This window comes from Lissotriton helveticus, chromosome 5_1 (assembly GCF_964261635.1).
Source record: "Lissotriton helveticus chromosome 5_1, aLisHel1.1, whole genome shotgun sequence".
In the NCBI taxonomy this organism is placed as follows: domain Eukaryota; kingdom Metazoa; phylum Chordata; class Amphibia; order Caudata; family Salamandridae; genus Lissotriton; species Lissotriton helveticus.
Window position 1 is genome coordinate 1,662,899,120 of NC_136065.1, and position 22,147 is coordinate 1,662,921,266.

At 51.9% G+C, this 22,147-nt stretch overlaps 1 protein-coding gene across 1 annotated transcript in view; it reads left to right on the forward strand.

Annotated features, from left to right (window-relative positions):
• The window catches only part of PRMT5 (protein arginine methyltransferase 5), a 143,576-nt gene that overhangs the window by 112,306 nt on the left and 9,123 nt on the right, over positions 1-22,147 (forward strand). The window contains exons 4-10 of the mRNA XM_078644885.1: positions 8,294-8,428; positions 8,818-8,933; positions 18,765-18,814; positions 19,233-19,396; positions 19,615-19,776; positions 20,162-20,239; positions 21,297-21,355. Coding sequence (XP_078501011.1) covers positions 8,294-8,428; positions 8,818-8,933; positions 18,765-18,814; positions 19,233-19,396; positions 19,615-19,776; positions 20,162-20,239; positions 21,297-21,355 — 764 coding nt within the window. The remainder of the gene's footprint in view (positions 1-8,293; positions 8,429-8,817; positions 8,934-18,764; positions 18,815-19,232; positions 19,397-19,614; positions 19,777-20,161; positions 20,240-21,296; positions 21,356-22,147) is intronic.

Sequence of the window (22,147 nt, forward strand, 5' to 3'; positions counted from 1 at the left end):
CTGGATCTAGGGCCGGAGCACTGTGGGCCATACATGCCAACATTTCAGGAGAGCAACGTTGGAGATTTAAAAAAAAAAAAAAAAACGGGAGAATGGGGCTTTGAATCGGGTTACTGGCATGTATGGGCTTGTGTGCTGCTGTAGGCTCGGACATTTGAAGCGCAAATGCACGTTTTTTTTCTTACCTTTCAGAAGCATGGAGAATAATGGCAGGCAGAGAGGGTGATACAAGTGTTGGGCACTGGCCTGGCAGGTTGTTGGCAGTGCATGCACCCCCCCCCCCCCCCCCCCCCCCAACCCCCCTGTGGCAGCCCGGGCTGAAACAGTCCCTCCCCCGTACTTCACAGGTCATTAAAAGACGATTCCTTTGTTAATGACGCTTTGTTGATTTTTCACACCTTCGAGAGCCCCTGCATCGCCACTCTTTGCTGGAAGAATTAGCACTTTACACAATACCGAGCCCTGTCAGCTGAAACCCCAGAGGAATCGGGTTTTTGCTTTTAGGAATCGGGAGGCGGGAGACTAGCCTTCAAATCGGTAGTCTTACGACTGAATCGGGAGGGTTGGCATGTCTGCTGTGGGGTGCTCGGTTGCCTTCCCCTGAATTCGACTTGGCCTGAAGTGTGGGGCTGACAGCGAGTGCCTGTTGCCACGGATCGGACGGAGCGGGAGTGAGCGGCCTCCGCCTGCGGGATCTGGTGCCTGCTGAGTCCGGTGCCTGCTGAGTCCGGTGCTCGCTGCGGCTCTGCGGGCCGGATCGTCGGCGGTGCAGTTGGGGTAAGACGCGGCGAGGCTACAGGGTGCCGCGAGAAGCTGCGGAGGCCCCGTCCCGAAGAGAGGTGAGGAGGCTCTGACGGAGACCCGCGGGCGGGCAGAGCCTCCTCCGTGTTTGCTGGGCCTGTGAGTGCGCAGTGGAGGTGGTGCGAGCTGGGTTGCGCTGAGGGGCCCTCTGCTGCGGCATTTCAAGTAGAGCTCCTGAGGTGATGCCCGAGTTGTGACTGTCTTTGAGGAAAGTGGCTGGATGACCGGTCTGACCCTATATCCCTGGCCTGCTTGAGTAGCTGGTGGGGTCCATGCTGTGCTGAAGTCCTGTAAATACTGACATTGCACGGATATTTGGTGGAAGTTATTCAGCAGCTCCTTCAAGGTGAAACAAAGGCTGCAGACTTAAACGCGCAGTTGGTGGAAAAAATAGACCCCACCCCCCACCACCACCTTGGAGACGGCCGCCAGTACAAATCTGTAATTTCGAGGACAGTTGAAGGAGCAGGGGATGCATTGACATTGCCAGGCCTTGTGGTTTCCTGAGTGAGCGCTCTGAGAGGAGGTGCCCCCTGGCCTGGGGAGCCACATGGAAGTATGGCTGGAGCGCCTGTAGGCTGTTGATACGTGTAGGAACTGGCCAGGAGAGAAGGGCCCTACAGATATTTTTGAGGACTAATCTTGGACCCTCCCTTGCCCATATTGAAGTACAGAGTGTGGCGTCTCCGGCTTATTTTCCAGTGGACATCCTGAGGTGGGCCCTTTGCTGAGGGAGCTCTGAACATGAAGGGAGCGAGTTGTGGAGCGGAGGAGCTCCTTCCCGTTACTAGGCCTGGGCACTGCGCTGACAGTGGTGGGCCGCTGTTGTGAGCAGCCCTGTACTGATTGCTACCATGGGGAAGTTAGATGGCCGCCAACCGAAGCTTAATTTTGAGGCGAGGAAGGGAACGCGATCGCACGTGGACCCAGAGGAGGAACAAGCGGAGACTCAGGAACCCTCGACTGCTGACCTGAGGGACCTGCTGTTGACCACGCAATCTAGTTTGACTTCTATTGAATCCAAGATGGACTCCATGTCTGCATGTTTAGATGGCGTATCGCATAGAGTGGACATACATGAGGAGCAACTGCCGGAGACCGAGCGGCGCATCTCTGATCTAGAAGACACATCCACAACAACGTCCAGCACGCTGGGAATGGAGAGGGTCCTGCGGGTAATTGTGACCAAAAACATGGACCTCTAGTCCCGTTCTTGGAGGAACAACCTCTGCATTTTAAGAGTGTCTGAATCGACCTCGACTGGGAGAATGGAAGACTATGTGGAGCGTCTTCTCATTGCTCTCTTCGGAAGGGAGGCCTTCTCACCAGTGTTGGTGGTAGAGAAGGTTCACCAATCGCTGACGGCTCGCCCGGTGCCTGGGGCTACACCTCGCCCAATAATCACCCATCTGCTCAATTACCAGGACCGAGGTGTGGCTCTTCGCCTGTCCAGGGAGAAAGGACAGCTCCGCCAGGAGGGGATAGACATCTCGATTTCACCATGGCTGTCCAGGAACAGAGAAGGAAATTCCTACCGGTGAAAAAGAAACTACAGCAACTGAACATACCATACGCGATGCTCTTACCCGCAAAATTGAAAGTGACTTATCAACACAAGCAACATTTCTTTAACACTCCGCAGCTGGCACAGGACTTCCTGAAGACCTTGCCGGGCCGGCGGCAGGGCGGGCATCACCGCCCCATTGCCCTGCAGCTGGTGGTGGCACTTCGGAAGTTAGCTGTCTTTTGCTCACTGCTGTGCCCACACGCCATGTGGTTCTGACCTGGTCGATGTAGGTGAGAGGGGCTTCTCTATATCGGGGGGTGGGGTTTGGGAGGGAGGAGAACCCCCCCCTCACAGAGGGGATGGGGCCTGTTGTGTATGCACTAGTTTACTGAACGATGTCGTGGTAGCCTTTGCAGTGATGACCCGTTTTAGTAATAACTGGGAGGTCCCTCCACCCCGCTACCAACCTGAGATGCTATGGAAAGGTATATTTTGTCCCTGTTGCCGCCTACAGAACAGATATATATGGCACTGTTCTTACTATACATTGGAATTTCTTGATGACCATATACACGACTACCTGAGCACCCTCGCTTTAGCGAGGAAGACCCCTGGACGCCCTCTGGACTCCACCTCACAGGTGACCCCTTATTGCTATGACTTGGGTTTTTTTGCGCGAGTTGCGGTACTGGTTCAGATGTTTTCCCTTGTTGGGAGCTGGCAATTGAGGGAAGAGGGAGGGGAGGGAGGGAGGGATGTGGGCCACAGCAGGTTTGGGCTGCTGATGTGGGAGGAGGGTGGGGACGAGTTGTATGGAACTGCATATATTGTAAGAGATTGTAGCATGTCACAGGCCACTGACTTTCTTGACAGGTTTCCATCGCAATGTATTTATCGAGTTGCCTTCACTCACTAAGGGAGAATGAGTTATCCTAGGTGTCGCAATGGTTGAACACTCAGCTCCCCCCGTGTACCGTTTTCTTACCTGGAATGTACATGGGATGGGAGAAGCCTGTAAACTTAGGCATATTCTATCCTACTTGGATAGGCACAATATACACTGCTGTGCTGCAAGAGACGCGTTTTAGTCCCACTGTTCCCCCCCCCCACATTTGCTACTCAATGGGCAAGTCATACGTGTTTCTCCTCTTACTCCTCGGGGCACGTGTATACTGGTGAGAGTCCCTTCCATACACCCCGCTGGGGAATATTACGGATAGGCGGGGCCGGTACTCTCTTCTTTGGGGCAGGATAGCTAATCAGACCTTCACCCTTGTGTCCTGCTATGGGCCCAACACGGACGATCCGGACTTTTGCAAAGAGTGGTGGGGTCTTGTTGGATGTACGTTCTACCTTACGTCGACTTGAAGGGGAGCTCGTGCATATAGAGGCGGAAATGCTGCAGAATCCCACTCCTGCACTGCAGGTTAAGCTACGCAGCGTTCTTGATGAATATCAAGAGACGGCGGAGAGAGAATGTCATCACAGGGAAAAATATTTTAGGGCACGGCAATACGGAGAGAGAGATCGACCCGGGAAGATGCTGTCGGCCTTGGTTCGGCCCTCACGCTTCTCTAATACGGTATTGGAAATTGGGGGGAGGATTGGCAAATGCATACTGATGCGACTGAGATTGTGGAGACTTTTAGGGGGTTTTACAAAAGGTTGTATAAAACTCATACAGCACAGCCAGTGGACTTTACCCCTTCTTCGAGGATACAGCAATAGCCTGGCTAAGGGATGAGCAGAGCGAATTCCTCTTGAGACATCACGAGGACGATGAAATCATTACAGCCATAATGCAGCTCCAGTCTGGGAAGCCCCCTGGCCCGTATGGCCTCGCAGCTGAATTTTATAAAACCAAGGCTCAGGAGAGTGGCATACTTTCCCCCCCCCCACCCCCCTCTCTGCGTGAGGCCCGTATTATTTCCATACCTTAGCCTGGTAAATTGCCTATATCTTGCAACTCGTATAGACCTCTCTCTTTAATAAATGTCGATTTAAAAAATCCTGGCCAATCTCATTGCTAATCATATTAGTCCCCTTATGACTGCATTGGTGCTTCTGGATCAGTCCGGATTTCTGCCCACTCGTGGCACATCCCACAACTTACGGACGCTATTTACACTTCTTCATGACTTAGACCCGAACATCAACGCTGCTGCGATATTTCTCGATGCCACTAAGGAGTTCGACTCCCTGGAGTGGGACTATCTCTCCTTCGTCCTTCAAATCATGGGGTTCCCATCCCCCATTCTGGAGTGGATCACCTTTCTCTACTCAGGGGTGCGAGCCAGAGTGGTGGTGAATGATATTCAGTCGGCGCCTTTCTCTATCACACTGGGCACCCGACAGGGATGCCCTTTGTCGCCGCTGCTCTTCGCTATAGCTATCGAGCCCTTGGCTGCGAAAATCCACCACAATATCGAGATTATACATTGATTTACCCTGAGGCAAATTTTAATCTCCTTATATGCGGACGATTTAACACTCTACCTGCGAGATCCTGCGGTCAGCCTTCGGTTGCTCATCCTATTTGGCCAGTTATCAGGAGTAAATGTAAATTGGGAGAAATCTCACATTTTCCCTCTTACAGACTCCACGGGGAAATTCCTGCCTGACTTTCCGTTGAAATGGTGCGGTGACACAGTTACTTATCTCGAAATTAGGATTTCTAGAAGCCTGGGGGAGTTGACGCGCTACAACTACGGCCGCACACTGGATATCATCACGGATAAGATAGCTGGGTGAATTTCGATGCCTCTTTCCATGGCGTCATTGATCAAGATGATACTCCTACCCAAACTCCTTTACTTAGTTACTAACATCCCCTATGCTCTCAGTCGATACTTTACTGCGTCAAGACACAACTAATTAAACTAGCATGGGGAGGGAAACAGCCCAGACTGGTGTGGGAAATCCTGACTAGGCCCTTTGCGGATGGAGGATTCGAGGTCCCGGATGTGGACTTGTATTTCGTCTGCACTCAGGCCCACATAGCGGCATATTGGCTCCACTCTCCCCCGTACATGCCCCACCTGGCAATCGAAGATGGATACATGACACCCACACAGTGTACAGCATATTTTAGCACGCCTACAGTACCTAGGCACTTCGCGGTTACCACTGTTCAATGCACGACTAGCGCCAGACACGACCTCACGCATACAGTTAAATGCCCTTACTCAATCGCAGCTAGTGCCTTTGCAGGGGACGCAAGATATTCCAGTCACTGCGGAGGGAGGGTGCAGATGCATGATGCAGAACCTGTCCTGTCTCACGTGGGGTTAGTTATCACAACGGGAAGTTTAAAACTAGTGAGGAGTATTTTGGTCCCCCCCCCCACCCCTTTGGAGTGTTTTTACTATATGAGTCTTAGGCAAGACGTGCGCTCTCTGACACAGGACTTCCCGTTAGAACCTGCTATCATGATTCCTCTGCAACAAACTCCCCCAGAGCACTTGGTATCGCGATTGGACCGCTCAACTCAGAGGCACTGGGAGAGGGGCCCTGCTCCAGCTAAGGGGGAAGTGGGAGGAGGAGCTGGGCACCCCCATCACGGAGGTACAGTGGGTCTATTGCTGCCTTCAAATAGGGGGTCATCTCCGCCAGCAGCCGATTACGTCTGATACATTATAGATACCTTCATCGACTATACTATACGCCTGCCCGGTTTCACCGGCTTTGTTTACGAGATACTGCTCACTGTGATAGATGCGGGGCTGGGGATGCTGATTTCGGTCACTTAGCCTGGGGTTGCCCGACTGTTAGGGAATATTGGAGGGAGGTGCCGCTGGCGCTGTCTGACATAGTTGAAATGCAGGTGCCAGATAATCCCCTAACCACGCTTTCAGGCTATACGGAACAACTTCCCACCAAGATAAGACTGTTCGCCTCCCTGGTCCTCCTGATGTGAAAGCGGCATACGGCTCGTCGCTGGGGGCGCGTCCGCGCCCCTAAATTTAAAGATTTGCTTAATGACCTTACACACTGCCAGGAACAGCTGCATACATATGCTGAGCTTATGCCACCATCTTCACGGCCCTAAAGATATTTGGAGCCCTCTTTAGGCATACCTTTTTGCACATACTGATACCGGGGAGACAGAGCTGTGCCTAGAACGGGGGGAAACCGAGACGGGAGGGTGGGGATCCTCCTGTGATGGGGGGGGGGGGGGGGGGACACAGCTCCACCGTTGCACCCACCACACAGTTCCACCGATGCACCCACCACACAGCTCCACCGAGGCACCCACCATACAGCTCCACCAAGGCACCCACCACACAGCTCCACCAAGGCACCCACCACCCAGCTCCACCGACACAGATCCACCGATGCACCCACCACCCAGCTCCACCGATGCACCCGCCACCCAGCTCCACCGATGCACCCGCCACCCAGCTCCACCGATGCAACCACCACCCAGCTCCACCGATGCAACCACCACCCAGCTCCACCGACACAGCTCCACCGATGCACCCAGCTCCACCGATGCAACCACCACAAAGCTCCACCACCACAGCTCCACCGATGCACCCACCACACAGCTCCACTGATGCAACCACCACACAGCTCCACCAACACAGCTCCACTGATGCACCCACCACCCAGCTCCACCGACACAGCTCCACCGATGCACCCACCACCCAGCTCCACCGATGCAACCACCACACAGCTCCACCAAGGCACCCACCACACAGCTCCACCGATGCACCCACCACACAGCTCCACCGATGCACCCACCACCCAGCTCCACCGATGCACCCACCGCACAGCTCCACCGATGCCCCCACCGCACAGCTCCACCGATGCCCCCACCGCACAGCTCCACCGATGCCCCCACCGCACAGCTCCACCGATGCCCCCACCGCACAGCTCCACCGATGCCCCCACCGCACAGCTCCACCGATGCCCCCACCGCACAGCTCCACCGATGCCCCCACCGCACAGCTCCACCGATGCACCCACCGCACAGCTCCACCGATGCACCCACCGCACAGCTCCACCGATGCACCCACCACCCAGCTCCACCGATGCACCCACCACCCAGCTCCACCGATGCAACCACCACCCAGCTCCACCGATGCACACACCACTCAGCACCACCACAGCATGACTCAGCGCAACCACTGCATCACTGGTTCAAATATGTTCTTTCAATGTTTAAAGCTGTTTTGAAGCTTTCACGCTTTATTACAAATCACAAAAAGATGTTAATATTTCACTTCTGTTCTTGGATTTTCGTCACAATAAAAAACACTGAACATAATCTTCACAAAAGTTATTTACAAAAGTTTAAGCTATTGCCATTACAAATTAAATAAATTATTTAAGTATTAAATATTTTAAAAAATTAAGCCATTGTTATTTGTAATATCAATACATCTAAGTCACGTAAATACAAAACATGTTGCATTACAAATGCTATAGGTGTCACATTTGCAAAAGTTATAACTATTGGCATTGTAAATGACAAAGCTATTAATTTAGCTATTTTAAAATATAACACATAAATAAAAAAAAATCATTTATAAGACCAATAGCTCAAACTTTCCTAATGCGAGCCCTATTGCATTTCCAATGCTTGTTTGTTTTCCTACTTAAGTCAGGTTTCCAGTTCATGTGGGTGAGCTCTGTCTGGAAGCTGGTAAATGCATATTTAATTGCCCTTCCATTCTGGTTTTACCTTGCCAACAGGCCATCTGCAATTACTGAGCAAATAAAAATTCCCAGAGCTCTGTTTATTGAGAACCCATCTAATGCCATCACTTTAAATAACTATAATCATGATTATGTGGCAGCTGCGTGTGGTCGTCTCCTGCTCTCTCCATCCTTTCTTCATTGGTTTCGCCTTCAGTATCTTGATTGAGTGAATGTGGAAACTTGACTCCTCTGCTGCTTGTATGCCACATGACTGGAATGTCTATTGCTCTGATTATAGCTGAACCTTTCCTCAGAAGCCTCTCCTCTCTTTCCTTCTTCCAGGCCTTGATTCAGGAACTGAACTTCTCTGCCTACCTCGGGCTTCCTGCTTTTCTGATCTCCATCACTCAAGGCAACAACAGCAATCTGGCTCGGATTCTCATCAACCACATTCATGGAGGCCACCACTCATCCATGGTATGTAGTAGGGCAGGTGAGGCCTGCTGGTTTTTCAGGGAAAGGAAGTAGATAGTATGCAAGTATTATTTGAGATGTTTATGCCACAGTAGCAGAGGGGTAGAGTCTAGTAGAGGTTCTTCTCTACTGTTGAGTGGATTGGTGTGGTTGCTGGGAAACAATGTGTTAGTTCCAAAGAGATGTATTGCTGTATTAGCAGGGTGTGCAGTACGGTTAAGATGCCTCCGTAAAGTTGTGCAGTGTTCTAGTATCAAGGGTATGGGTAGATGTTTCTTTGTGGCAGCATGTTGGTTGCTATTGGATCGTTCAGTGTAGTCGCTTACAGCATTTTTGATGTATCTGTATCATGGTACGTTTACCCTCACACATAACCTCCCTTTTTCCTTCAGTTCTGGATGCGTGTGCCCCTAATCTCGGCAGAGGACCTGCGAGATGACCTCATTGAGAATGAGCAAGTGCTTGGCCTTGATCAAGACAGTAAGAGTGAAGAGATTACGTGGATGTGGTGAGTGCATTTACCAGAGCTGAGTGCTCTCCTGCCCTTTTCCAGCCTTCCTGTTATCACACCTGTTTGAAGAGGGCGGGTTATTTTTATCTGTATTAATGCTACTTTTTGAGGGCTAAAAGGAAATTATTTACATGTGCCCTAAAAGTAGTTGTAGGATGCTGGCTTAGTATATAGTGCTAACTTATGTAAGTACAGCATCCTGCACTAATCCAGACAACCCTTATGGTGATTTTTAGTGGTCTTAGACCACCGTAGGAAACTCTCTAAGTGGTAGCTGTGGAGAGCAGACTTCCGGCTTAGTCCAGACGGAGTGTAAAGCAGCTTTTTACCAGTACTTAATTTTATGATATATGTTAAGTGGAAAAGAACATAGTGTAGTTATAAAAATATGTATTTAAACACTAACACATTGCACTAGCTTCTACCCTGAGATATAAACACGATACACACAAATACTTTTAACATGGAACTCATAAGTAGCTCAAATACACATAGGTCCCCGGGGGAGACCAAATCATATACCGATATAATAGAATGCCAACCACGACCTAAGTCTAGAATGGACCCAGAAGACGTAGAATAGCCGGGGATACAAGGAACCACCCAAAGTGTGTATCTAGGAACCCCACGGAGTTAATGTGCAGAGTGGAAGAATGACTGCATGCTCAAAGTAAGTCAATAGGTAAATCAATGTTGCAGTTTTAAAGAAAAAGAACACTTACCAGTGGACCCTGTAGAAACCCATTGGAAGATTGAAGGTTGGAGAGTCACCAAACCCGTGGATACCTACACCAGGGAAGCCGGATTCATAGGTGCGAAGTGACGTCGAAAACCGCTGTAGACCACAATGGAGGACTTCAGAAAAGATGCTGCTGGCGAAGGTGAAAGTGTCCGGTGGATTCAAGATTAGAGGTACCTGCAAGCAGAGGAGACAGTCTATGCCACTCAGGAGTGACCAGGAGGCCTGGAAGACGAATGCCCGGCGATGTCGGAGATACAGGAGAGTTGACCGTGCCCTTGAAATTGCAGCTGTGAGGACCAGGTGACTCTATAGAAGACCAGGAGCCGTTCACGAGCTGTCCCACGTTGATGTCAAGAGCCAAGGGGTTTGTGTCCGGCAGGGGCACCAAAAAGCCTTGGAAACAGCAACCAACGTAGGTGTAGAAAAGGGTGCAGTGTTGGGACCAGCATTGTCCAAGTGACTCACCATGAGTAGGAAAGTCAGAGAAGGCCCTGAGGAAGCAGGGGAGCCCACTGGAGCGAAAGAAGACCCTCAGGAGGACCCACAGGCCAGAGGCACAGGAGAACCTCGAGCAGCTCATCAAAGGATGAATGCCAACAGTGCGAAGGATGCGGTGCAGGAGAAGATCTTGGCTGTAGGAGATGCTTGAGACTGAAGCTTCTTGGAGCCCGAAGATATCTGGAGGAGAGAGTCTACAAGCCTTGGCAACGGCAAATCCGTGCTGTGCACAGGGCTTCTGTTCCAGTAGTTCCGGCGAGGGATACTGGCCTTAAACTTGGTGAGAAGACTGTGCAGGCCTCGAGAGAGTTGCAGGACCGCCACGTGTGTTGCTGAGCCTTTCCGAATCCGTGAGAGCCCAGGATCAGTAGACCGGCCAGCTTTGTTGAGGTGCCTGCAGAAGCAGGGGAGAGACTCCTTCACTCCAAGGGAGGTACCTTCAGGTATCTTGGATGAGCACAGGCACAGATGTTGCAGCAGACTTGCAGGACGATTAGAACAGGAGAAGCAGGAGTCTTCCCAATTGCAGTCTCTGTTCCCAAAGTGCCCAGACGGTTGAAGCTGAAGTGATTTCGGATCTGAATCTTGTCCCACAACGAATCTAGCGACCCACCCAGAGGTAAGTCCTTAAGTGCCCTAAGGAAAGGGTTGGAACAATTCAGGGGACCCTCCCAAAGGAGGGGCTGGACAGTGGGGAGGATACTCCCATGTCCTTTGTCCAGTTTTGAGCAAGAGCCAATAGCTCCCTAGACTGGTTTTAACTGAAGAATGCAAGGAGTGCACCAAATGTGCCCTTCAAAGTAGTCTAGTGGCGCTGGCAATTGTCCCCACCCTGTCCCAATACATTAAGTCCTGTCTGGTGGGGTTTCGCACCTCTCTGTGACTGGAAACCTATTGTTCTGCCTTCCCCTGCTCTAGCTGAGCTTCGTAGCAGTAGGGCAGAATTGTGTCTCTGGTCGGCAGCAGCCGTAGTTTGCTGTCCAGGTCTAGAAGACTTAAACCGGGAGCACTGGGGACCTCCTTTACAGTGCATGGAATCAGAGCTCCCACACCGTTTACAGTCTGGTGGTATTATTCCAACATGTTTGATACCAAACACAACAGAGTTCGCTACAGCGGTTTAGAGATAGCCATCACATAATGACACATGGCCACTCTATGTATCTTAATGGCTGATGCACTTACAACCTGGGAGAATGGACTCCAAATGTTGTAGGGGTGTCCTGCTCATGCAGGGGCACCTTCACACTTCTAATCAAGCACCCTGCCTTCAGGATTGAAAGGCCTGCCTTATGGGTGACTTATAGGTTTTAAGTGCAGTGACCGCAGATATAAGGAAACCTATATCTGTCGTAAGTGGTGCTAGCACCAGTTTACACAGGATGCAATGGCAGGCCTGTAGTCAAATTTGAGTGGTCTCTCGTGGGTGGCTTAATACATGCTTCAGCCCATGGGAGACACATAGTGTACCTATATGCCCTGGGTACCTTAGTACCATATACTAGGTACTTGCAAGGATACACCAGTAGCCAATCTGGAATGTACAGAAGTACTCACCATGTTCAATTTTGAGAAGACTCAGAGACTGGTGTCCTGATTAGCGGGATCCCAGTCGGACTAGTAAGCAAAACATAATGACACAAGCAAACAATGGGCATGACCATGATAGCAGATCCTACTTTCCTACATTAGTGCTCTGTGTCCGAAGTTTAGGGCGAACAATTGTTTGAGGAGGAGTGCAGGGTGGGTGTGCTAATCTCTTAATGATGATGAATTGGTAGTCCACTAGAGACGGGCTACTTGGGTGCACAAATGAGGAAAGCAAGCCTTCTGGAGAATGGGAGGTTGGGATTAACACAGGCACATCCTCTCATAAGAGAAGCTACACTCCGATGGGGTGCAGGTTAGGGAAACAAGCCTATACTCTCAAAATAGGGTAGGCCAAGCTTTTATGGGGCATGCAGGCGGACCCTCCCACATAGCGTATAGGTCTCGCAATGGTGGTCGGGGGCGATTCTGTAGGTATTCCTTTTTTCTTTTACAAGAGAGTAAAGGATCATAGACTCCCACCAGGGTACACACTGTTAGGCTTCACTCTTACAGGATGGGGGGGTGGGGGGGGGGTCCATCTGTGAGAGGAGAATGTTAAGAGGGGTGCAGATTATTGTCGTCTTCGCCTAGGGAGGCAAGGCTCCTGGGGGAGGAGGCCCTAGACTGTCTTTGCACAGGGAATACTAAGCTTCAAAAAGAGGAGGATCCCATGGTTCAGCGAACCCATTCTGACTGAACCTGAGAAGTCTGGGGAGACAATTGTCCACTGCATGGAGAAGGCTGTACTCTCTAGAAAGAGGAGGCGCTGAGGTCCTTGTCACTAGTTTTCACTATACCGTGGACGGCAGGCACCTGGAAGTTGATATGGGAAAGGATGTCGAATGGCTCTCCTACATGGGTTGTAGTCCACTCAGCAGGTTGTATAGGAGATTGATTGTTGAATCTTTCTTTTGCTTTTCTATTTCTTCACGGTCTGCTTTCACAGGGCTACCCACTTTCACAGCATTAAAAGGCAACCTAGTTTTCCTAGAGGTTACTACCACAAGTTTGCTGTTTGTAAGTTATGCAAAAATCTTATCTGAAAGAGACACGTTAGTATTAGATTCCTTACCTTAGAATATCCCCAGGCGTAAGACTGGATACTGAAATTTTTGCGTAGCAGTACCCTTGCGCGTCGGTAGGCGTCGTCTGCGGCTCTGCATCCGTCGTCGGCGCCGTGATGACGTCGTCGGAGTACTTAGACGCCGCCTCCGCGTGCGGACGTTAGTTCTTCTTTTTTCCGCGCCAGCAAGCGCAGATCTGGAAAAAGCAGTAACCCTAGTCATTTTTTGACTAACTTTTTTTGATCACTTTTGATTGTTTCTCGAAGTCTTTCGACTCAGAACGGAGACGTAGGGATGCCCGGCTTTAAGCACTGTGATGATTTCGACCGCCTGATGTCGGTCACGGATCCTCACCGCATGTGTTTATCTTGTCTCGGCGTCGACCACGACGACAAGGCCTGCTCTGACTGCCGGGCCCTCTCTTCGAAAGCCAGGCGGGAGCGGTCCCGCAGGCGACTCGAACTCCGGCAGTCTGTCCCGCGCCGCGAGAGGTCCCGGTCCCATGGGAGGTCGAGGGACAGGTCGCGGGCTCGGAGCCACCACCGCTCCGAGAGTAGGCCGCACTCCTCCGGGTCGAAGTCGTCGTCAGGTAAGAGGCACAAGAAGTCCAAGCGGTGTCATCGCTCTTCGGACTCCCCCGACACTCGCGCGATGCGGCCGGGGGGTTCAGGTGACACCACCCACGCGGCTCCGTCGGAGTCGCGGGTGCCGCGTACAGCTCCACACCCTCCGGTTCCTGGGCTAAACGCGACGCAGGAGGAGATCGAGTGCTTCCTCATGGCCATGAGGAACCTCTCTCCTCCGACGGGCTCCGCGGCGCCTTAGGGCCCAGCGGACCCGTCTGGGGCCTCTAGCGGGTCGGGGGCTCCGGCCCCGACGCCGCCTGCGCCTTCGGGCCCGGCGCCGCTAGGCCCCACTCTCCCGACGCCGCAGGGTTCAGCGGCCCCGGCGCCGCGGGACGCCGCTAGCCCTCCTTCGGGATCTGGTTCGTCGCCGGTGGACCTTACGACCTCCCCGGCGTCGGACCCTCGGGTGTCGCCTCCGGCGGCGCTGTCCCCGGTTCCACCTCCGTTCCTGTTCAGACGTCGGGACGGCCCCGATGGGCGCCGCTCCAGACGTCGTTTGGTGAGTTTCACTTTTATGAACAGGCCCCATTAGTTGAGAACCCTGAGTTTCAGGAGATGGGTGATGAAGAGGACTGGGAGGGGTCTGAGGACCCTCTGACCAGGGAGTGTCAGTCTCAGGAGGACTGGGCAGGAGACCTTGGGGAGGCCAGTGGTCTGGACACCTCTCCAGACACTAGTTTTGTCTCCCCTCCTACCGTGGCTTCGGAGGAGGGGACAACATATAGTGTGGTGTTGATGAGGGCTGCCAAGGCCTTGGGCCTTGAGCTCCCCGTCGCGGCCGTGAGGACTAACCTCCTCACTGAGGTCCTTAAACCGCAGTCAAGCTCGGCCGAGCCTCTGCTGCCTTTTAATGAGGCCTTGACCGACGTTCTTCTGGGCACTTGGTCCAAGCCCGCTACGGGTTCGCCCGTAGATAGGAACGTGGCCAGACGCCACCGCCCAGCCCCGGGCGACCCATGTTTTCTGTCCACCCACCCTACCCCCGAGAGCCTGGTTATCCAGGCCTCTAATTCCCAGACCGCGTTCCTGTCGGCTCCGCCGAACAGGGAATCCAAGAGGTATGAGCAGTATGGTAAAAAGATCTTCTCATCCCTTAGTCTGGGCCTGCGGTCTTCTAACACCGCGTGCCTCTTGGGCCGTTACACCCACTCTCTGTGGGATACGGTCGCGGAAGTGCTGCCAGAGTGTCCGTTGGAGGTGCGGGCCAAACTCGGCCAAGCCCTTGTGGAGGGCCGGGATGCAGCCAAGTATTCCATCCGGTGTGGGCTGGATACCACCGACTCGCTAGGTAGAGCGATGGCAACGACGGTGGCGGTCAGACGCCACACCTGGCTGAGGTCCGCCAACTTTTCGGCAGATGTCCAGAACACACTCATGGACATGCCGTTCGATAGCCGTCGCCTCTTTGGCGACAAAGCAGACCATGCGCTCGAGCGCTTTAAGGACTCCAGGGCTACGGCCAAGTCCTTGGGCCTCTCGGCCCCGCGCCAGCAATCGGCTGCTTTTCACTCCTTTCGTGGCCACGGAATGGGTGCACCCACACGTGCTGCTAGCCACGCTCCGCAGGGCAATACCCATTGCGGTGGCGGCCGTGGGAACCGCCGTCCGGGCAGAAGGGGTCAACGGCGAGGTCAGTCCACACCTTCCCCCGCAGCATCCGCCTCAAAACCCTCCTAGTCCGTGCTTTCAGGCCCATGTGACGCCAGTAGGGGGCAGGGTTCGCCATCACCACCTCCACTGGCGCACTGTCACTTCGGACAGGTGGGTACTGCAGATCGTCCGAAGGGGCTACTCCCTCCCCTTCGAGGCGACTCCTCCAGCCATGCCACCGCAGAACCACCGTGTATCGGGGGATCACTTGCGACTTCTGCAGGAGGAAGTAACGGCCCTCTTGGCCAAGGGGGCCATCGAGCGCGTTCCTGGGCCAGAAGTAGGGTGTGGTTGCTACTCCCACTACTTTCTGGTACCCAAGAAGGGCAAGGGGGGCCTCCGCCCTATCTTGGATCTACGGAACGTCAACGGCATCCTCCGGAAGGAGAAGTTCAAGATGCTGACACTGGCTCAGGCCTTAGCTGCCCTGGACCCAGGAGACTGGATGGTAGCGTTGGACTTGCAGGACGCTTATTTCCACATCCCCGTCCTGCCGGCCCACCGGCGCTACCTGCGGTTCACGGTTGGCCACGAGCACTTTCAGTTTACCGTGCTCCCCTTCGGCCTTACCAGCGCCCCACGGGTGTTCACAAAGGTGTTGGCGGAGGTCGCAGCTCATCTGCGCAGGTTAGGGGTTTCAGTCTTCCCCTACCTCGACGACTGGTTGTTGAAGGCGGGCTCGCCCCAGACAGTCGTCAGCCACCTTCAGACTACGGCAGATCTCCTGCACCAGCTGTTCTCCATCAATGTGCCAAAGTCACACCTGTGCCCCTCTCAGAAGCTCCTCTTCATCGGAGCAGTTCTGGACTCGGCGCAGTTTCGGGTTTATCCACCCGAACAGCGGTTCCGGGATATTCAGGCTCTGATACCCATCTTTCAGCCGTTATCACGGGTCTCGGTCAGGTTGACCCTGCGGCTTCTGGGGCTGATGGCCTCCTGCATCCTTCTGGTGCATCACGCCAGGTGGCGGATGCGGGCTCTGCAGTGGGACCTGAAGTTTCAGTGGGCCCAGCATCAGGGCAACCTGTCCGACCACGTCCTGATCTCGGAGGGCACTGCGAGACAGCTGCAGTGGTGGCTCACGGACCGCGATTGGGTCAGCGGCAGATCCCTCTCCCTTCCCCAACCGGAGCACGTAGTTGTGACGGACGCGTCCCTCCAGGGCTGGGGAGGCCACATGGGAGAGGCGGAGATCAGAGGGCTCTGGTCTCCGGCGGAGGCCCGGCTCCACATCAACCTGTTGGAGTTACGGGCGATTCGTCTAGCACTGAAGGCATTCCTCCCCTCTGTCCGGGGGAGTGTAGTGCAGGTGTTCACGGACAACACCACCGCCATGTGGTACTGCAACAAACCGGGCGGGATGGGGTCGTGGACCCTATGCCAGGAGGCTCTGCGCCTTTGGCAATGGCTGGAACGCCAGGGCGTGACCCTGGTGGCTCAACACCTGGCAGGTTCTCTGAACGCCAGGGCGGACGAGCTCAGCCGTCGGTGCATGATGGATCACGAATGGCGTCTGAACTTGTACGTGGCGCAAGGCCTCTTTCAGCAATGGGGAGAGCCTTGGTTAGATCTATTCGCCACCGAAGAGAACGCGCAAAGTCATCTGTTCTGCGCGTTGGAATTTCCAAGGCGGCACTCGCTCGGAGACGCTTTTCGTCGCGAGTGGAGTTGCGGTCTGTTGTACGCCTTTCCGCCTATACCACTTCTGCCCAGAGTGCTGAAGAAGATCAAGCGCGACCGGGCCCAAGTCATCCTTGTGGCTCCGCACTGGGCACGAAGGTACTGGTATCCAGAGCTACTCAGTATGTCAGTCGATACCCCGGTTCGTCTGCCTCTTCAGGAGGACCTTCTGTCGCAGCAGCAGGGGACGGTCCTCCACCCGAACCTGTCCAGTCTCCACCTCCATGCTTGGAGATTGAGCGGCGACAGTTGAAGCCATTTGACTTGCCTCCTGAAGTCTGTAACGTCATTCTGGCAGCCAGGCGTCCCTCCACAAAGTCGGTATACACCTGCAGGTGGAACAGATTTGTGGCATGGTGCACAGCAAAGGCTGTGGATCCTCTTGCTGCCCTTCTCTCTGAGGTTCTTCTCTTCCTTCTTTCTCTTGCCCAGCAGGGCTCTGCTCTGGGCACTATCAAGGGCTACCTTTCTGCCCTTTCAGCCTTTCTCAGGCTACCTGATCAACCTTCTTTGTTCAAGTCCCCTATTGTAAATAGATTTCTTAAGGGCATCACACACACGTTTCCTCCTGTTCCGTTTGTGATGCCTCAGTGGGACTTGAACATGGTTCTTACGTTTCTGATGTGCGCTCCCTTTGAGCCACTTCACAACTGTCCTCTTCGCCTTCTGACTTTGAAGACTGCTTGCCTGGTTGCCATCACCTCTGCCAGGAGAGTGAGTGAGCTCCAGGCTCTTTCTTGTACTCCACCTTTCCTTTCTGTCCATCCGGTCAAAGTGGTGCTGCGTACCAAACCTTCTTTCCTGCCCAAGGTTGTCACGGCCTTCCACATCGGGCAGTCTATCACCTTGCCTACCTTCTTTCCGCCACCGCATCCCTCTAAAGAGGAAGAGCGGCTCCACCGTCTGGACCCAAAACGTGCGCTCTCATTTTACTTAGATCGCACACGCCAGTTCCGGGTGGATGACCAACACTTTGTTGGTTACGTGGGCGCTAAGAAGGGGAAAGCGGTGCACAAGAGGACCATCTCCCGGTGGATCATCTTGTGTATCCAGGCATGCTACTCCTTGGCTAGAAAGGAGCCCCCTGCTGGATTGCGGGCTCATTCTACCCGGGCCACGGCGACTACCACTGCCCTGGGCAGGGGAGTGCCCTTACAAGACATCTGTCAGGCAGCTACGTGGGCATCGCTGCACACGTTTGCAAGACACTACTGCCTGGACAGCCAAGTCCGGAGGGATGGCTTCTTTGGCCGTTCCGTCCTCCAGGACTTTCTGGTGTGATTATTGGTTCGCAGACCCACCACCGGGGTTGGTATTGCTGGGGTATCTATTCTAAGGTAAGGAATCTAATACTAACGTGTCTCTTTCAGATGCACAAGTTACTACTTGTGTAACGATATATCTGTAAGAGACATTAGTTAGTATTAGATTCCTTACAGACCCACCCATCCTCCCCGTTCTGCTAACCGATATCTATGGTTAGGGTTATCCCCTTTCAGGGCCCTAGTTTCAATGGCACCAGTGTTGGTTTTTAACATGGCTCTGCGTTTCTGGCACGGAAAAGCTGTGTCTAAGAACTGACGTCAGCACGCGGAGGCGGCGTCTAAGTACTCCGACGACGTCATCACGACGCCGACGACGGACGCGGAGCCGCAGACGACGCCTACCGACGCGCAAGGGTACTGCTACGCAAAAATTTCCGGATCCAGTCTGACGCCTGGGGATATTCTAAGGTAAGGAATCTAATACTAACTAATGTCTCTTACAGATATATCGTTTCACAAGTAGTAACTTGTGCGTTACTATTAGCAAACTTAATAAACTTTGACAACCAAGTCAATTATACATTTCTGATCCGTGCTTCCAGACTTAAAGCCTTTGGATCAGGTGTTGTATCACCTTCTAAACAATTTGCAGTATAAAGCTGGCAGATGATACTCACATTTTTCCCTCCTCTTACATCTTCTTTTTCCCAAAGGTGGCACAACTTCCGTACACTCTGTGACTACAACAAGCGTATTGCCCTTGGTGAGTGTCATATTACCTCTCCTGTAAAACTCTGGTTTTAAAGGAAACTGGTTGTATTTGCTATAAATGTTCTGTGTGGAGAGGTTTTCAGTACTGCTGTTCATGTTGTACTCCTTGTTTTGGAGGGCTTGTTCTGCCTACGCTATTCTGTCTGCTGTTCTGAGTACTCTTGCCCATACCCCTGCCTGATCTGCACCGGTTATGTATAAGAGTAAGGCTTGATCCGTTGTCTTCTCTGCTATATCGTGTGTGTAGCTTGTATTGTGTCTGCTGTATCTATTCTATAAGTGAGGAATCGTGCACTAACGCAGTTAATGTGTAGTGTCCCGCCTTTATCGCATGGTTGCTCCTTGACCTCTGTCATCAATGTGCCTTGAAGTATCCAAGACAGGGTTAACTAATCTGCTTTCCTCTGCAGCCATCGAGGTGGGTGCTGACCTCCCCTCGGATCATGTCATTGACCGCTGGCTTGGGGAACCCATCAAAGCTGCCATTTTACCCACCAGCATCTTCCTGACTAATAAGAAGGGCTTCCCTGTGCTGGCCAAGAGCCACCAGCGGCTCATTTTTCGGCTTCTCAAGGTAATCTGTGGTTTCCACCTTGGTCCGGTAGCTTAAAGTTGTGGTCCTAAAAATGTGTCACTCTTGGGGCTGCTCCTTGGTGCTGCTTTGGGTCAGATTCTGTTGTGACGGGGGTTGGGTTTAGATTCCTCACTTTTCTTAATAAGTACCAGTGACTGAGGGAGAGATTGGACTTGGATTGTGGATGCTTCCAAAACCCCTATGTGTTTCTATCGCAGCTAGAGGTGCAGTTTATCATCACCGGCACCAACCACCACTCCGAAAAGGATTTCTGTTGCTACCTGCAGTACCTGGAATACCTAAGTCAGAACAGGCCGCCACCCAATGCCTATGAGATGTTTGCCAAGGGATATGAGGATTACTTGCAATCCCCCCTCCAGGTGAGACGATAGCACTGCTGGGAGGGAAGTGATGTGAAACTGTGTTAGGCTCTTGTGTGGGAATTTTACGTTAAAATAGAATACAGCTCTGTGCCAGCAAGATGGATTGATTGGAAGCAGAGGACTAATGGCACCACTCAGACCGGCTCCTTTGAGCTGTTGGTGGATTCAATGGTTATCAAGTTTTTGGGGGGCAGTACTTTTAATCACCTCCATGTGAGATCGCTGCTTGAGAGCCTACAGAAAGCCACGTCTGCAAGACGGAGAAAGAAAATGTATGGGGAAAGTAGTTAGTGACTACTTCCTTAGGGTCTCTTTCAAGACTCTTCAACGTAATCCTTCATGCCCTAGCCACCTTGTTTACGTTTGGTTTTCTACCTTGCAGCCTCTGATGGATAACCTGGAGTCTCAGACGTATGAGGTGTTTGAGAAGGACCCTGTAAAATACTCCCAGTACCAGCAGGTGAGCGATCTTTGCGGATGAATAGCAAACATTTCGTTACAGAGCACATCTCAATCTCCTTTGGAGAGCAAAAAGACCCGGAGTCCACTGAACAGCTCTTAGTAAATATCTTGGGTTGTGCCCTACTTTCATTTTCCCTCTCAACCATGTGTTTTAGGACTGCCTAAAGAAATGTTTGCGACTTTAATGCAATAAACGTATTGTTAATAGAAATCATAATCCAGAACTGACCTACTGAAATTTTAGTCTGAACAAATGCCAGCCTTTGAGCCTTTGCCAGGCGTTAAGGGGTTTCTTTCCTGTATGCTTTTAAAATCCTCCATGTTAAACAGTTGGATTTGAAAAAGAAAATACCTTAAAGAGCCTGGTCTACCAGTTTAGGTACCCTATTGCCAGAGATGGTTTATCTGTAGCTTGTGAAACCTTTATAATGGACTTTTTCTGCTTGGATGGTGGATTGTGTGAGTTTGTGTGTCCTTTATCGTATAAAGGCCCCACCCTCTGGAACTCCCTGCCCCTCACCCTCAGGCTAAACCCCAATCTGACTGCATTTAGGAAATGCCTAAATACCCATCTGTTTCTGACCTGGTAATTTCCCACCATTCCGGCCTGATTGTCTTTGTTAACCAGCTTGTGGTAAGAACGCAAGCGCGGAGATACCCCTTCGGGGGTGGAATTCCTGCGCTATACAAGAAACAAAATAAAAAATAAATATTGTGCTAATGCCCACAGGGGCTAAAGGACGGCCTTCTGTCCATTTACCGGCCTTGCACAACTCCATAGGCTGCCTCTTGATGCTGTTTCTAAGCACGCCTTTAGCAAGGTGCATGATTCTCTTTCCTCCGCACTCACGACGATCCTCTTTAATTGGTTTATAGTAACTACCATACATATTCTTAAACAAATAAAATGTGTATCTGTGGATGTTATACATACATTTTTCAATGCAAACCCCAAGCCAGACTTGGTCTAAGCTTATTGACTTTGTTTCAAGGGTCACTTTTTATTCTCTTTTGTCAAGATGACATTGTGGCTGACATGCTATCTGTTTCTCCAGGCTGTTTACAAATGTCTGCTGGACCGTGTACCTGATGAGCAGAAGGATACAAACACACAGTAAGTACAATTCTTCTCTGTTGGCGCAGGCGATAGCCGAACAAGTGGGGGTGTGGGACTAATGAATCCACACACCAAATATAAAAGGGTGGTAATCTGCCTCTGTGGCACACTTTCACCCCCACCCTGTCACTCCTGCGGTTTGTGGTGGAGAGGGGGCTTTCTCTAAAAGGATAGAGTGCAGTGATAATTGGCAGATAGAAAGTTCCTTACAGAAACGTAGGAATGCCTGATTCAGTTGGAACACCAGATTTTACTTCCCTGTACTTGGTGTTTCAACTCAGTTGCCTGGTGCAAGGAAGCTATACCTGCTGCCACTTTATGCTGTCTTTCCACGATCATGACTTTGAGGGTGATATGAGGGCATACGATTTTGCCACCAGACTGATGCAAATCCATTCCAGCTTGTGCCATGGCTTATTTAACGTGCTTTGTCTCCTATTTGGTTGGGATGGGAATCCAAGCTGTCCTGTCTGTCGTAGCTGGCAGAAAGAGAGGACAACTGGAGTTATGAATTGGGATTTCTATGACCAGTAAACACAGATTACACTGCTTTGAGAGGACTGGTTGATTTTCATTACATGTTTGGAAATCTAACTTATTCTGGGACTTTAAACTGTCCATCTCTACATTGGTTTCTAAACCGTTTGAACATTCAGTCCTCTGTTGCTAAAGACTATATTTTGGAGATGTAAAATATTGTTATAGTTCTAGCTGAATAGGGTCTTGACCCCCGCATCCCTTTTCTTAGAATGTCTGTATTTTCTGAGATGGGACCGGGAACACAGGCAT